Source organism: Aquarana catesbeiana, linkage group LG08, assembly GCF_042186555.1.
Source record: "Aquarana catesbeiana isolate 2022-GZ linkage group LG08, ASM4218655v1, whole genome shotgun sequence".
NCBI lineage: Eukaryota > Metazoa > Chordata > Amphibia > Anura > Ranidae > Aquarana > Aquarana catesbeiana.
The window spans coordinates 244986843-245003903 of record NC_133331.1 but is presented as its reverse complement, the minus strand read 5'-3'; the positions used below and the strand labels follow the sequence as shown (position 1 = coordinate 245003903).

The following is a 17061-nucleotide window of genomic DNA, read 5'->3' as shown; positions in this document are numbered from 1 at the left end:
CTGAATGAAGTCTATGATTCTAAATAGAACCGTCCAGACATCCAAGTATGCTCCAAGAGCACATGTGTCACATCAGTGACCATTCCACCTTACAGACACTATAGGGGTGGACTTCCTGTTTGACTATCTGCCAGTGTCTATCCCCCAGCAGGTGGCGTATAACCCATATAGTCAGTATGGTTGCTCTGTGTCCCGTGATGTAAGATAGAGAAAAGTTATTAAATAAAAAACATTTCTTCAAATAATGCATGTATTACATTTTTATTTTGTGGTATTTAGCACATTTTTTACACTTTATAGTACCATGCTTTACATTTGTAAAAAGTTTTTTTTTTTTTTTTTTACTTTAAAATTTTTGTTGAACTTTACTGCTATCACAACTGTATTCAGAGAGTAGTGATGGATGATTCAGACTCTGAATGGTATAAGGTTATTAGTGGTGTACCCCAAGGTTTAATGTTTACTTTTTAACATATTTATAAATGATATAGGGTTTGAGATTAAAAGTACCATTTCAGTGTTTACAGATGATACCAAGCTATGCAGTGAAATAACATCCTTACAGGATGTCTCCAACTTACAAGCAGATGTCAATGCACTAAATGGACAACCAAGTGGAAAATGAGGTTTAATGTTGATAAATGTAGAGTTACACACTTGGGGGCTAGGAACATGCATGCATTGTACATTCTAAGAGGAGAACAGCTGGGGGAGTCAATGGCAGAGAAGGACTTGGGTGTTCTAGTAGATCATAGATTTAATGACAGCATGCAATGTCAAGCTGCAGTTTCTAAATCTAGTAAAATACTTTCTTGTATTAAACGAGGTACAGACTGCAGAGAGACACAATTTTGCCCCTGTACAAATTAGTAAGACCTCATCTGGAATATGCAGTTCAGTTTTGGCCACCAGTTCACAAAAAGGATATCAGATAACTGGTGAAAGTGTTGAGAAGGCCAACCAAACTTATAAGAGGCATGGAGGATCTCAGGAATGAGGAAAGATTAACTGAACTGAATGTATTCCCGCTTGAGAAGAGGAGATTAAAAGGAGCATATAAGCAACATGTATAAATACATAAGTGGCTCATATAGTAAACCTGATGTAGCGCAATTCACTTTCAGGTCAGTACAGAGGACAAGGGGGCACGCCTTACGTCAGGAAGAGAAGACTCCCTCAAGAATAGGTTCTTGCCAGCTCAGTAGATTGTTTAAAAAAAAAAAAAAATGGATGCATTCCTAAATGCAGACAATAGAGCTAAATATTTAGATTAAATATCACCAGGGATAGTTGATCAAGGGAATACTCGAGTGCCTCCCGGGGATCAGAAAGGTATTTTCTGCCCCCACTGGGGCGAATTGGATCATGCTTAATTTTTTTTTCTTTGCCTTTCTCTGCATTAACTGTGGGTACAGGACGTACGAACACTGGACGGGAAGTGGTTAAACTGTCCATGCTCCTTTGTTTACATTTGCCTGACAGCTGGGAATCCACGGCTGACAGCTGAATGAGCAGGGCAGTAATGAGTCACTGGCTGTTAAAGTGGTGTTCCACCCTAAAAAAAAAAAAAAAAAAAAAAAAAAATGCATGAATGTGCCTAAAAAAAATAAAAAAACATTTGGAAATTTTTTTACCTCTAAATGCCTGTTGCTAGGGGGTCCCTCGTAGTCTGCCTCTTTCAGTGCCTGGGCTGGTGACATCACTTCCCCTCGGCACAGGAAGGGCTCAGCTCTGCTCCCTCCCCCTTCTCAATCATCTGGGACCCATTACAGGTCCCAGATGACTGAGCGGCCAATCACGGCATGCGGCGCCCCTCGCGCATGAGCAGTGGGTGCCCGGCTGTGAAGCCACAGCCCGGCGCCCACAGTTGCAATGCAGAAGCTGACGGAACCCAAACATAGTGATGTCATCTTGGCATGGCCAAAGAAAGTGGCGCCAGCAATCGTGACCCGGAAGCCAGCCACTCAAAGATGGCTGGCAGGGAGTTCAGGGACAGTGCATAGCTGGACTGAGGGGGAATATAGTTCTACTTTAATACATTTGATATGCCTGTTCAGGCCCTGTTATCTTTGTCAAAAAGCTTTGATATTTGGGTACAACCCTACGCTGTTCTACTTTATTTTTCTGTAAAACAAAGATATAAATGCCTCCAATTAATACATTTGTTAAATAGCGAGTGGTTTGACCAGGAATTTATGAATGTGTTATTTTTTAAATGAATTGATCTTTAATGCATATCACAACATTTTATGAGGTATTTAGCGTCTGTTCGTTTTGCGGTATTTACCACAGGAACCATAAAGTCGATGGACTTTTTAATTAGCGCATTGGATATTACATTGGAATGAATCACGTGACCTAAATATTGAATGCGCTAATACTTAGTGAATTGAGCCCTGGATGTGTTACTCTTTAGGAAAAAGGAAATTAATTTCACCAAGAACACGCCATAACTATGACAGTTGAAACAAAATTAAATGAAAAACAAATGAAAAAGAGTTGGCTTTACATACACGTGTGAAAGATGTATGATTAGACTGGTTGGTCTTCAGCATCCCCAAGATCCAAAGATCCCCCAGTACTGAGAGACCTCTCCTGTGACAGAGAGGGTTAGTGATGAGATGAAAAGTCACAACACAGTATGAATGAAAAACACAGATGAGGTCACAGTCTGATATTTTAACTGAGCAGCACAATGTTTGCATTAATATTTTCTACACTGTATTTACTGAATTACAAACAGACACAGTTCAAAGGCATGCAAGCAATTAACCACTTCGGGGTTTACAAGTTAAAATCAGTTTTTTGTTCCCTAGAAAATTAACTTAGAACCCGCAAACATTTTCTTTTTCAGACACCCTAGAGAATAAAATGGCTGTTGTTGCAATACTTTGACACACTGTATTTGCGCAGTGGTCTTACAAGCGTACTTTTTTTGGAAAAAAATACACTTTTTTGAATAAAAAACCAAGACAACAGTTGGGCCAATTTTTTTTTATATTGTGAAAGATAATGTTACGCCGAGTAAATTGATACCCAACATGTCAGGCTTCAAAATTGCGCCTGCTCGTGGAATGGTGACAAAGTTTTACCCTTAAAAATCTCCATAGGCGATGTTCCAAAACTGGTAACCTGTAGAAATTTTTAGTTACAGAGGGTGTCTAGGGCTATAATTATTGCTCTCGCTCCAACGATCGCTCACATGTGTGGTTTAAACACAGTTTACATTGGCGGGTGCGACTTACGTATGCGTTTGCTTCTCTGTGTGAGCTCGGTGGTTATCAGCGCTTTAATTTGTTTTCTTATTATGCGTTTTTGTTTTTTTTTGACACTGTCCTTTTAGAAAAAATTTTTTTGGGACACTTATTCCTATTTCTATTGTAATAGAAAAAAAGCCTGACAGGACCTCTTAAATATGAGATCTGGTGTCAAAAAAACCTCAGATCTCATAATTACACTAAAATGCAATAAAAAAAAAAAAATCCCGTTAAGAGCATTGGGCGGAAGTGACGTTGCTTCCGTCTTCCAATGCTATGGAGCCGAGTGGGACCCATCTTCCCCTCACTCGGTATCCAGGCTCAGAGGAGAGCAGACGCAATAGTCTCCCCTGCTGCCGACGGCTCCGGTAAGCGGCGGAGGCGACCGGAGCGCGGTGGGACGGGGACCCCTCTCCCGATAAGAAATCTTGCAGCGAATCCGCCGCAGAGATCACTTTTATCTGAAAGCGGACTGCCCGCTGAAGAAGAATATACCAGGGTTATTGCAGCTAGCTGCTGCCATAACAACGATACTCCTCTTCAAACTGCCAACGTATAACGATGGCGGGCGGTTCGCAAGTGGTTAAAGTAATTTCTGTAAAGGGAAACACTGCAAGTAACCATTTAAAATACTTGATTTTCTGTGCTTTTACCTGCAATTTTAGATTGGGTGACAGAATATGTTTAAATAGGGGCATTTATGTATATTTATTAAAAATGCTGGAATTTTTATAGGTGTGAAGGTCCTTGTTAATGTAGAGATCACCATAACCCATTTAAGATTAGAATAATGTTTAGTTAATTAAGACAGTGTGGACAGGTGAAAAAAATAAAAAGCATGCATGCTGTGCAACATATTTACCTTAAGAGGCTCCAGTTCAGAGAGATCTCCTGAACGATTCAGTAGGCGAGAGTTATTTTCCCCATTGAATGGTTCTGGGGAAAAAGTAATGTGATAGGAGAAAAAACATAGAATTTATTACAAGTTGCAAAAAAGTATATGCAGTATATGGAAACATGCACTACTGTGCAAAAGTTTTAGGCAGGTGTGAAAAAAATGCTGCGAATTAAAGAATACTTTCAGAAATAAAAGTGGTAAAAGTTTATCAATTAACAAAATAAAAAGTAAATGAACAGAAGAAAAATCCAAATCAAATCATTATTTGGTGTGATCATCCTTTGCCCTGAAAACAGCATCACTTCTTCTAGGTAAACTTGCACACAGTTTTTAACCAGTTCTGGAACAGCTACTGCAGTTATATTGCGGCAGGTTGGCCCCCTTGGCGGCCACGACGATCGGATTCGCTTCAGAACCAATCAGTCTCCAGGCCCAGGCCAATGATTTCTGGCCTGAACCTGGTGATCGGTCCTGGCAAATGAAACCCTTCCCCTGCATGTGTAAGTGTAAACACAGCAGGGGAATTGATGTCATCTCTCTTCGTGGAACTCTTTTCCATTCCAGAGAGAGGAGAGAAGACATCTCAGAGTAAGTGCACCAACACTACACTGACACCAGTTCACGTAGGTACACTACCCCCCTGATCACCCCCCCCCCCCCCAGTTAACCCCTTCACCCCCCTCACTGTGTCACCCAGTGCAGTGTTCATATTTTTTTTGATCACTGTACTGGTGTCATTAGTGACAAAAATCAGTGTTAGGGTACTTAGTGGTAGGCCCAGATAGGTCTAGGGAGCCCCCTAATAGGTTTAACCCCTTTGATAACCCTGTCACCAGTGATCACTGTATTAGTGTCACGGGTGACGCTGGTTAGCTAATTTTTTTTTTTAAAGTGTCAGGGCACCCGCCGTATATTACCTAAATAAAAGTTTAACCCCCTGATCACCCGGTGGGTGATATCAGTTAGGTTTTAGTGACAGATAGGGTCTACGTTGCCCCAGGCAGCGTCAGATTAGTGCCAGTAGCGCTTACACCCACACACGCACCATATACCTCCCTTAGTAGCATAGTGTCTGAACGGATCAATATCTGATCAGATCTATACTAGCGCCCCCAGCCGTTTAGGGTTCCCAAAAACGCAGTGTTAGCAGGATCAGCCCAGATACCTGCTAACACCTGCTTTTAGCCCCTCCGCCCAGCCCAGCCAAGTGCAGTATCAATCACTGTCACTTACAAAAACACTAAACACACAACTGCGACATTCGCAGAGTCAGGCCTGATCCCTGCGAACGCTAACAGTTTTTTTGTAGCGTTGAAGCAGTCGCTGTCAGGAGCTCCTTTTCCTGTGAGTCTCACTACTGTACCAGTAAATTTAGAGACCAAAATGTCAAATCGAAGGTACAGTAGTAAAGAGGCCTACATGTTTCTGAGCATGACCGATAGTGAAGAGGAAAGTCACCCATTTGTCAGATTCAGGCTCAGAATACAAACCGGTAGACAGCAGCAGCACCCTGACAGGGCACCCTGACAGATACCTCTGTAGACGGAGTAGTGGTCCCTGCCAATGTCAGGCGTACCCGACCCCGTTCTGCTGTCATTGAGGTGCAAGAACCGCAGGGCTCTTGTATGGAGCAGAGAGCAAGTACTAGTGCCGCTGATCCTTCTGGTGAACTGGCAAGCACCAGCGCTCCTAGTACATTCTGGTCGTACATCCAGCACTGCAGTAACACTTGGTGACATGGCGAGTCCCATAAGTGCAGTTCAAGCTGGTGAGGTGGCTAGCACGAGTAGTGTCCCGCAGCCAGCAAGAAGAAAACAAACGCAGGCCCGTCGAGCCCATAGTGCCCTTCCTGCTGCATTTGCCAATACTAATTGGGAGCCTACCACTTCTGCAGCACCCGTACTTCCCCCATTCACTGGCCAACCCGGAATTCAGTTGGAAACAGTTGATTTTACATCGCTTGATTTTTATTTGCTGCTTTTCAAGGAAGATCTCTATAGATCTATTGTGGATCAAAGCAATTTGTATGCTGGTCAATTCATTGCCGCTAATCCCCAGTTGATCCTTGCCAGAGATTGGAGACCTATTACGGTCTCCGAATTTAAGACTTTCCTAGGCCTATCCCTCCTCATGGGCATAACTAAAAAGAGTGAGTTGCGGTCATGTTGGTCCACTGCCCCAATTCACCATATGCCCATGTTCCCCGACTCCATGACCAGGACACGATACGAGCAGATCTTGCAGTTCATGCATTGCAATGATAGTGAACTCTGTCATCCTCGGGGTGACCCTGGATTTGATCGGCTCCACAAAATTTGGCCCCTCGTCAACCACTTCAACCAACAGTTTGCAGCCTTGTTTACTCCCGATCAAGTTGTCTGCATTGATGTATCCCTGATTAAGTTTTCTGGCCGCTTTTCTATCAAACATTTCTTCCTAGCAAGCGTGCCAGATATAGGGTCAAGATGTATAAGCTCTGTGACAGGGCAACAGGCTATACATATAGTTTTATGATTTACGAGGGGAAAGATAATCACGTAGATTCCAGGAAGAGATCGTCACAGCCCTTCTGTTTCCAGACAGTGCTATGGCCCACCTTCCCAACGTAAATGCATTGAGCTGGCTGCATGAGAGGCATTTTCCGTATGTTCTCCCTGGTACCCCTACCCAAAGAACACCCCAAAGAAGATGTCGTGTCTGCAAAAAACACGAATTTAGGCGTGACACCCGCTTTTAGTGTCCCTCCTGTCCTGACCAACCTGGTCTCTGCATGACTGTTTCAAACGCTACCACACACTAGCGGGGTATTAGTGTAGGGTACAGCACTGCACAGTCCTAGGGCACACTAACACAGGATCTCGAAAGATGAGATGGCCATCACATTTTGAGAGACCCTAATCTGGAACGTTCAGTTTACAGTTTTTATAAAAGTGCAAAAAAAATAAACATAAAAAAGCCAAAAATAGTTGTGGTTTCATTTTTCTTCTCTCTCTCTCTGTTGTTCTCTTATGTTTTCTCTCTATTGTCCACTCACTATTGTTCTATATCTATTGTTCTCTCTATGTTGTTACTGTATTTTAGAACTGTAATGTTTTATTTTTACTATGTTTTATTAGATTTGCTTTGCAGGTATTGGTATGTCTTACTGTTATACTGTAATGTTACTTTGTTTAATTGTTAACCATCATTTGCTTAGCAGGTACGCCATTGGGTTTATTTAATCTGACAGCAACAGCATTTGCTCCCACGATACGTAAAGCCGTGACTCCAGCACTTTAGGAGGTGATTTCACCACCACAGTTAAAAAAAAAAGAGCATATATGCTAACATTAGGGCGGATTGTGCCCCCATGCTTCAGCATATATTTTTTAGGCACAGATTGTGTTAAAAAATGTTTTATTGTTTACTATGTTTTATTATATTTGCTTTGCAGGTATGGTATGTCTTACTGTTATACTATAATGTTACTTTGTTTTATTGTTAACCATCATTTGCTTAACAGGTACGCCATTTAGCTGCAGCACTTATTTATCTATCTTGACAGCAACAGCGTTTGCTCCCACGATACGAAAATCAGCGACTCCAGCGCTGTAGGAGGTGACTTTACCACCACAGTTAAAAAAAAAAAAAAAAAAAAAAAGTGCATGTGTGCCCATCATTAGAAGTGGGTGGATGAAGGGCAGTATTCTAATGGTGGGCATACCCACTGATCAATCTTTTTTTCATGCAGCCCACAGCCTGCATGAAAAAAAGAGCATTACAATGTATGCCCAACAAGGACCAGTGACGTACTGGTATGTTGCTGGACTTTGAGTGGTTATACCAGAATGATGCCTGCAGGTTTAGGTATCATCTTGGTATCATTCTTTTCAGCCAGCGGTCGGCTTTCAGGTAAAAGCAATCCTAGTGGACAATTAGCCTCTAGCCTGCTTTTACAAGCAGTGGGAGGTAATGCCGCCCCCCCCCCCCCCACAGTCTTCCATGTTTTTCTCGGGCTCTCCTGTCCCAACAGGGAACCCGAAAATGCAGCCGGTGGTTCCGTCAGCTGACCATAGAGCTGATTAGAGACCAGAACGGCTTCAATCATCACTATGGCCTAAAAAAACCGGAAGCTACGAGCATTTCATGACTTTGGTTTCCCCGGATATAAACAGCACCATTGGGAAATTGGGAAAGCATTTTATCACACCGATCTTGGTGTGGTCAGATGCTTTGAGGGCAGAGGAGAGATCTAGGGTCTAATAGACCCCAATTTTTTCAAAAAAAGAGTACCTGTCACTAACTATTGCTATCGTAGGGGATATTTAAATTCCCTGAGATAATAAAAATGATTAAAAAAAAAAAAGAAATATGTCCCCTGGTGCTTACATGCAAAGGCGAACGCAAGTGTTGGTCTGGTGTCATATGTAAACAGCAATTGCACCATGCATGTGAGGTATCACCTCAAAGGTCAGATCGAGGGCAGTCATTTTAGCAGTACACCTCCTCTGTAAATCTAAAGTGATTACCTGTAAAGGCTTTTAAAAATGTATGTAGTTTGTCGCCGCTGCATGTTTGTGCGCAATTTTAAAAGCGTGTCGTGTTTGGTAGCCATGTACTTGGCATAAGATCTATTTTTTTATTTCATCAAACATTTGGGCAATAGCGTGTTTTAGTGCAATAAAATTAAAAAAGTGCGTTTTTTCCAAAAAAAATTGCGTTTGAAATATTGCTGCGCAAATACTGTGTAAAGAAAATTACAACAACCATTTTAATCTGTAGGGCCTTTGCTTTAAAAAATATATGTTTGGGGGTTCAAAGTAATTTTCTTGCAAAAAAACAAATATTTTTCAATGTAAACAAAAAGTGTCAGAAAGGGCTTTGTCTTCAAGTGGTTAGAAGAGTGGGTGATGTGTGACATAAGCTTCTAAATGTTGTGCATAAAATGCCAGGACAGTTCAAAAATGACCCCTTTTTGGAAAGTAGACATCCCAAGCTATTTTCTTATAGACATGTTGAGTCCATGGAATATTTTATATTTTGCCACAAGTTGTGGGAAAATTGATTTTTTTTTTTTTTTGTACAAAGTCGTCACCAAATGATATATTGCTCAAACATGCCATGGGCATATGTGAAATTACACCCCAAAATACATTCTGCTGCTTCTCCTGATTACTGGGATACCACACATGTGAGAATTTTTGGGAGCCTAGCCGTGTAAAGGACCCCGTAAACCAAGCACTGCCTTCAGGCTAAGGGTGTAAAACGGTGATTTCACTGCCTCACAGTTTCGGAGGCCATGAAATGTCAAGATAGCACAAACCCCCCCCAAATTACCCCATTTTGGAAAGACACTTCAAGCTATTTGCTGAGAGGCATGTTAAGTATTTTGCAGATCTCGCTTTATGTCACAAAGTTTTGAAAATAGAAAAAAGAAAAAAAAAATATTTTTCTTTTCTTTCTTCATTTTCAAAAACAAATGAGAGCTGCAAAATAGTCACCGTGCCTCTCAGCAAATTTGGGGGGGGGGGGGTTCGTGCTATCTTGACATTTCATGGCTTCCAAATCTGTGATAGGTAGTGAGGAAGTGAAATCACCATTTTACACCCTTAGAAAGCCTGAAGGCGGTGCTTGGTTTTCGGGGTCCTGTACACTGCTAGGCTCCCAAAAAGTCTCACACGTGTGGTATCCCTGTACTCAGGAGAAGCAGCAGAATGTATTTTGGGGTGTAATTCCACATAAAACCACTTTGTGCAAAAAAAACCACTTTGTGCAAAAAAAAAAAAAAAAATTGTAATTTTCCCGCAACTTGTGGCAAAATATAAAATATTCCATGGACTCAACATGCCTCTCAGAACATAGCTTGAGGTGTCTACTTTCCAAAATGGGGTCATTTGGGGGGTTTTGTGCTATCTTGGCATTTTATGGCCTTCGAAACTGTGATAGGTAGTGAAGAGTGAAATCAAAAATTTACGCCCTTAGAAATCCTGAAGGCGGTGCTTGGTTTTCGGGGTCCCGTACGCGGCTAGGCTCCCAAAAAGTCTCACACATGTGGCATCCCTGTACTCAGGAGAAACAGCAGAATGTATTTTGGGGTGTAATTCCACATATGCCCATGGCATGTTTGAGCAATATATCATTTAGTGACAACTTTGTGTAATTTATTTTATTTTTGTCATTTTTCAATCATTTGTGACAAAAAAATAAAATATTCAATGGGCTCAACAAGCCTCTCAGCAATTTCCTTGGGGTGTCTACTTTCCAAAATGGGGTCATGGGGGGGGGGGGGTTGTACTGCCCTGCCATTTTAGCACCTCAAGAAATTAGATAGGCGGTTATAAACTAAAAGCTGCGTAAAGTCCAGAAAATGTACCATAGTTTGTAGACGTTATAACTTTTGCGCAAACCAATAAATATACGATTGACTTTTTTTTTTTTTTTTAAATTGAGTTTATTGGAATTTTCTTATAACAAAAAGTAGAAAATATAATTTTTTTTTTCAAAATTTTTGGTCTTTTTCTGTTTATATTGCAAAAAATAAAAAGGCAATCAAATACCATCAAAAGAAAGCTGGCTGTGGGAAAAAAAGGACACAAAATTTCCTTTGGGTACAACATTTCATGACCGCGCAATTACCAGTTAAAGCAGCGCAGTGCCAAATTGTAAAAAGTGCTCTGGTCATTGAGCAGCCTAATCTTCCGGGGCTGAAGTGGTTAAAGGTACTCGGCACATAGGTTGTATGGGTAAGCTGATAAACTGACAGTGTGCAGGAGACCTGCGTGGCACCAGTGATTTGCACATTGCTGGTGCAATGCTTTACAGGCCTCTACTACAAAAAAATAACAAATGCATGTATTGAATTGTATTGTAACTGCACTGTCTGCCTCCATGTTGTAAAGCACTGCGCAAACTGTTGGCGCTATATAAATCCTATATATTAATAATGCTAATTTAACTGCAAAAAAATGGGCATTTAAAAAAAAAAAAAAAAGTGAAATAATACTTTAACCACCTCAATACTGGGCACTTTCACCCCCTTCCTGCACAGGCCATTTTTTTTTTTTAGTTTTCAGTGCTGTAGCACTTTGAATGACAATTGCGTGGTCATGCAACACTGTACCCAAATTATTTTTCTTCACACAAATAGAGCTTTCTTTTGGTGGTATTTAATCAATGCTGGGGTTTTGTTTATTTATTTTTTTTAATAAAAAATAAGATCGAAAATTGTGAAAAAAATAAAAATAAAAAAGTTTCTTATTTTCGGTCAGTAAATTTCGTCAATAAATAATTTTTCTCCTTCACTGATGTGCGCCGATGAGGCTGCACTGATGAGGAGGCACTAATATGCCGCACTGATAGGTGGCACCATGGACGGGCGGCGCAAATGGGCAACACTGATGGGAGGTACTGACGGCATCACTTATGGGCACTGATTGGTGGCACTGCAAGGGCTTTCCTGTAATCAGGGCACTGATGATCAGTGCCCTGATTACCTGCCCAGGTCTTCTCTGCGAAGAGATGACGCTGATTGGCACTCCTCGCCACACACTGTCAGTGTGAGGCGAGCCAATTCACAGCACTTCCGTATTTACATGCGACTGGCCGTGATTGGACACAATCTTTACAGAGATCGTGTCACGACGTGTCTCAGCAACATGGCGCAGCCACGATCGTTGCGCGCCCCCGCTATAGCAGCCGTTTTATGACGTCCTCCCAGAACGAGGACGGCGGGCGGCAATCTGTTAATGCACGAAAATACAATACCCAATTATTTTGTAAAATATAAAAGATGTTATGGCGAGTAAATAGATGCCAAACATGTCACGCTTTAAAACTGCGCACTCCTGTGCAACAGCGACAAATGACACAAATTTTACTATCCATAGGTGACGCTTTAAAAGTTTTTATAGGTTACCACTTTAGATTTACACGGGTGGTCTGGTGCTAGAATTACTGCCCATGTTCTGAAGTTTGCGATTATACAGCACATGCGTAAGGCGATGGCTGTTTGCACGTGTGGGACCGATCTGTGCATTTGCCTTTGCGTGCGGGGCACTTTACATTGTTTTTTTACTTGTTGGTTTTATTTTTACACGGTTGCCTTCATTTTTTGAAATCACTTTTACTATTATTACAAGTAATATAAATATGGTTAGGGACACTGATGTATAAGAATGATATTTTATGTAACTTGTGATTTCTAGACTCATTATTAGTAGTATTTTACTCATTTGTGCACACAGCAGCGCAACAGCAGATTTATATTTATTATTACTTATTTCAATGAATGCACTGGGATTGAAGTGGGAGCACATTCCTTTTTTTATTTCATTTAACATATCTGAGGTTCATATGCACTTGTGCTTGCAGCCATGGATATTTTAGCTTTCTTGAAACCATCTAGAGGAAGTTCCCTGCACACAATACTAAACAAAATGGAGATTTAGATTTAGTGCCTTCAGAAAGCTAGAACATCTGATGGAAAAAAGAAATAACAAGAGAAAAAAGGGGGCGGTGCCCTCTAAATGCAGCGTGTTTTACAACAAATTATAGTGGATTAAAAACAGCATTTTAGGCACTAAAATAGGTTAATCCGCATGTTCCCGAGTGGTAGGGTTATCACGGGCTGGTGTCCTATGTCCTGGGTCCTTTGGCTTCCTGGCGGTGCTGTGGGTACTCAGCGCTTCCGGGTGGCTGGGACGCAGAGGAGGAATGCTCCACGTTTTGATGGTGTCCTCACTTCCGGGAACGGGGTCAGGTGGGCGGCACTTTGCGTTTGGAGCATGCGTGCTCCTTCTTCAGGCTATGCTGGTGGCCAACTTGGTTGAGGGAACTCATACCATAAGCGAGGGGAGGGGTTGAGTTGTAATTGGGAAGAGGGCGGAACTGTGTGTAGTGATGCGGTGCATTTGTCCATGACAAAGCAAGAGAAATGGTAGCAAACCCCACCTGAGGCTGATCAGAGCCAAGAGCTATTCCTAGCAGCGTTGATTCTCTCAAAAGAACAATAAAAATAAATGTTATTTGGAATATACGTGGAAGACTATTGCACAAAAGAGGTCATGTGACTCAAATGTAGCGCTACCCCTGCAGGAACTGCTGGTGAATGAAGATTTCAAACCTTGTTCCCACTGGTTGTTTTCATATAATCCCAACATTATTCCCGTACTTTGTTTACCTCGTTTCCATGGTTACAAATGCACCGCATCACTACACACAGTTCCGACCTCTTCCCAACTACAAATCAAACCCTCCCCTCGCTTATGGTATAAGTTCCCTCAACCAAGATGGCCACCAGCATAGCCTGAAGAAGGAGCACGCATGCTCCGAACGCAAAGCGCCGCCCACCTGACCCCATTCCCGGAAGTGAGGACACCATCACAACGTGGAGCATTCCTCTTCTGCGTCCCAGCAACCCGGAAACGCTGAGTACCCCACAGTAAAGCTGGAAAGCCACAGGACCCAGGACACTCTCCACCGGCCCGTGATACCCCTACCACTCGGGAACTTATCTGCTCAAATGAGTGTTTTTAATCCACTATAATAAATTTGTTGAAAAACACGCTGCATTTAGAGGGCGCCGTCCCTTTTTTTCTCTCGTCTTGTTCCAGAGCTCCTTCTAGCTTTTTTGGACTGGCTGCCTTTTACACTTTTGAAACTTTTAAAATTACCACCAAGTTCTCCCTTCCCCCTACATTGGCAGACCCTGCCCCCCCCCCCCCCCCCCCCACTTCACCCCCTATTATATGTATACAGCTTTATCCAGAGTGCGCCAAATTAACCCCTTGATTGTCAGAAAAAAGAAATGAGTCTATGGTGGGACATAACCACCCAAGAGGTGTACAGTATATCAAAGAAAAAATTGTACCAGGAGGATTGAGATGAGAGGTCCCCATCAATGAGAGTCTCACAGATGAGGACTCAGAGGAATGATTAAATTTTTTCAATGATAAAATAAAGGGGGTGGTTTAAAGCTTTTTTTTTTTTTGCACATTGCTTGTGCTGTGTAATTTGGCCCTTTCGATCACCTAAAATACCTGGACGATACTGCCTAGTTCTGCCCTCCCCCCCTGTAAACTAACCAGTTTATCATGGCTGCTGAGCCCTGACATTGTGGTCCCTCATCTGCAGCTCTCCTCTGTCCTCCTCTCCCCCCCTCCCTGCTTGTCAGCTCATACCAGTACCCGCTCCTCCCCTCCTGATGCTAAGATTACCTTTTGAATTTCCATACAAGCCTCTCAGGCTTATAATCATAGGTGCCCAGTGTATGTGCTTTATAAAAAATGTAGTTCTGTACCTTATTTCAGAGCGCAGCTCAGCATTCATGTGACTGCCCGCCTCTCTCCTCCTCTCGGCTGTCATTAGCGGGGAATTCTCGGCCCCTCCCGCTGTAGCTGTCAGATCGAGAGAGGGAAGAGGCAGCCGGTCACATGAGCGCTGCTCTGAAATAAGGTATATAGCAGCATTTTCTTTTATAAAGCATATACACTGGGGCACCTATAATCAACCCGAGAGGATTGTATAAATAGATCACAGTGGCTTAACAACCACTTTAAGTTGTTGTTAAAAATGAAATAGCTTAAAATGAGGAAGAATGAACAAGTAATGGATAGAAAAGAAAAACTGGAACAGTTTAACTACTAGGTTCAATCGAGATTTAGAAAAAAAAAAAAGATCAGGAAGTAAGGCACGGGAAGAGTAAGAAACATCAATGAGACATCAGTAATTATAAAAAATGAACAGGTGCTCAATTGGCAAAGTAGAGTTTTGGAAATGGAACTGGGATTGGTCAACACAACACCAGAGCAAAGTAGGGAAAATTAGGGAGTGATGAACAGATCTAAAAGTAAAAGCAGTGCATAAAGTATGAGCTCCCCTGGTTGAGTTTTGTAAACAACCTCTTCCTATTGGGACATGAATAGATTTGAAACTCTAGGCACAAAATTTGGCGCTCAAAGCTATTCTCCTATTTTTTGCTTAAAGAACTCCGGTTTGTAACAAAAATAGTTATTCACTAGACAGAAATCCTGACATTCTACCAAAAAATGTCTTTGTGCATTTCAACTGACTCAACTGTCTTAGCACCCATTTAGTAGCTTCTATTGCTTCTTGATGGTTTATGATGGTATAGAGAGAGGCTACATCAGCTGTGGATAATTACTGTATATGTGTCCTGCGTCCAATTCTATCTTGTCCAGCATTTGTAGCAAATGTTTAGCATCTCTAAGATACTCTTTAGTTGGTTGTACTACAGGTTGCAAAAACCAATCTATATATTCCCTCATTCTTGCTGTGACGGATAAAATCTCATTCACAATGGGCCGTCCAGGGGTATTTGTCCTATCTTTGTGTATTTTCAGAAAATATATATATATATATATATATATATATATATATATATAAAGAAAAAAGCAGATTTAGATTAGATGAACTTTAGATTTAGATTAGATGAACTTTAGATTAGATGAAGCACACAGTTGCAAGTGGATGAAATTGTCAATATATTGTCATATTTATTGATTCATATATATCTGTCAAAGTACAAAATAGTAATACATAATAATAGTAGGTATCCCAATAAATATAGGATTTTTTGGTCATCTTTACCGGTAAAATCCTTTTCTGTGACTACATCTTGGGACACAGAATGAGGCTATTATTCCTTACTTAGCGTGACGTCCCAGAGCAATAGCCTTGAGAGGAGGGAGACACCCTGCCAAAACAATAGCTATCAGACCTATTACAGCAGCCCGCAGTACACTGCAGCCAAAAGCCGAATCCTCGGCTGCTCGAACATCCACAAAAATTTTGTGAATGTATGCACTGAAGACCAGGTAGCAGCCTTACCAATCTGAGCCACAGATACCTGATGGCGAAAAGCCCAGGAGGCTCCTACATCCCTGGTAGAATGAGCTCCCACCCTGAAGGGAGGAGCCTTACATTTCAGACCGTAGGCCTGAATGACCAAATGACGGACCCAATGGGCAATGAAAGCCTTGGAAGCTGCCTGTCCCTTCTTGGGTCCATATGGTAAAACAAAAAAGAGTCTGATCCTCGGATCGCCACAGATCTAGACAAATAAAACTCTGACTGCTCGCACTACATCCAAGGAGTGCAGTCGTTTCTCTTCCGCCGAACAAGGCTAAAAGAAAAAAAGGCAAAACAATGTCCTGATTCAAATGAAAAACCACCTTAGGTAAGAAGGATAGAACAGGTCGTAACACGACCCTTTTGTGGTGAAGGATCAAGTATGGTTTCCTGCACGAAAGGGCCAACTCCGACACCCTTCTACCCGAGGTGATGGCCATCAGGAAGGCTAGCTTGTGTGACAGCAAGACTTGGGCCTTGAGCCTATCAAGGAGATTCCATTAAACAGTTGTTTCTGTAACACAGACATTACCAGGTTTAAGTCCCAAGGACACATAGGCGACCTAATGGAGGGAAGCAAACGAGTGCCCCCCTGCATAAAGGTACAGATCAGCGAATGGGACGCTAAGAGGCTTTGGAAGAATACCAACAAGGCCGTAATCTGACCCCTGATCGTACTCAAAGCCAATCTGATTTTCACAGTCGACTGTAGAAAAGAGAATTCTCCCAATCATGTATTTCTGAGGATGCCATTTTCTGGCCTCACACCAAGCAAAATAGGCTTTCCAGATCCTATAATGGATTTTCCTAGTGATCGTTTTTCTGGAATTCACTAGGGTAGACACTTCCGGTCCCGAGATGCCACGATCCTTTAACACCCTGGCTTCAATAGCCATACCGTCAAATTTAGAGACTGTAATTTGGGGTGGAATTATTGGACCTTGAGACAGTAGATCAGGGGCGGCACAGAAGCATCCATGGCCCATCTATTGCCAATCTCACGATCTCTGGGAACCAGGGCCTTCTGGCCTCTCTGGCCCTTCTGGATGACTGGAGCCC

The 17061-nt window shown here is 42.0% G+C and overlaps 1 protein-coding gene across 5 annotated transcripts in view; it reads right to left on the bottom strand.

Moving 5' to 3' along the window:
- LOC141106305 (catenin delta-1-like) overlaps positions 1-17061 on the bottom strand; it is a 403119-nt gene that overhangs the window by 26436 nt on the left and 359622 nt on the right. For 3 of the 5 annotated variants that reach the window (XM_073596969.1, XM_073596971.1, XM_073596974.1), the window contains 2 exons: positions 4120-4193; positions 2514-2595 (listed from right to left, as the gene is read on the bottom strand). In XM_073596969.1, the coding sequence (XP_073453070.1) occupies positions 2533-2595; positions 4120-4193 (137 nt within the window). In that variant the 3' untranslated portion in view covers positions 2514-2532. The remainder of the gene's footprint in view (positions 1-2513; positions 2596-4119; positions 4194-17061) is intronic. The other 2 variants (XM_073596970.1, XM_073596973.1) reach the window with 1 other exon arrangement.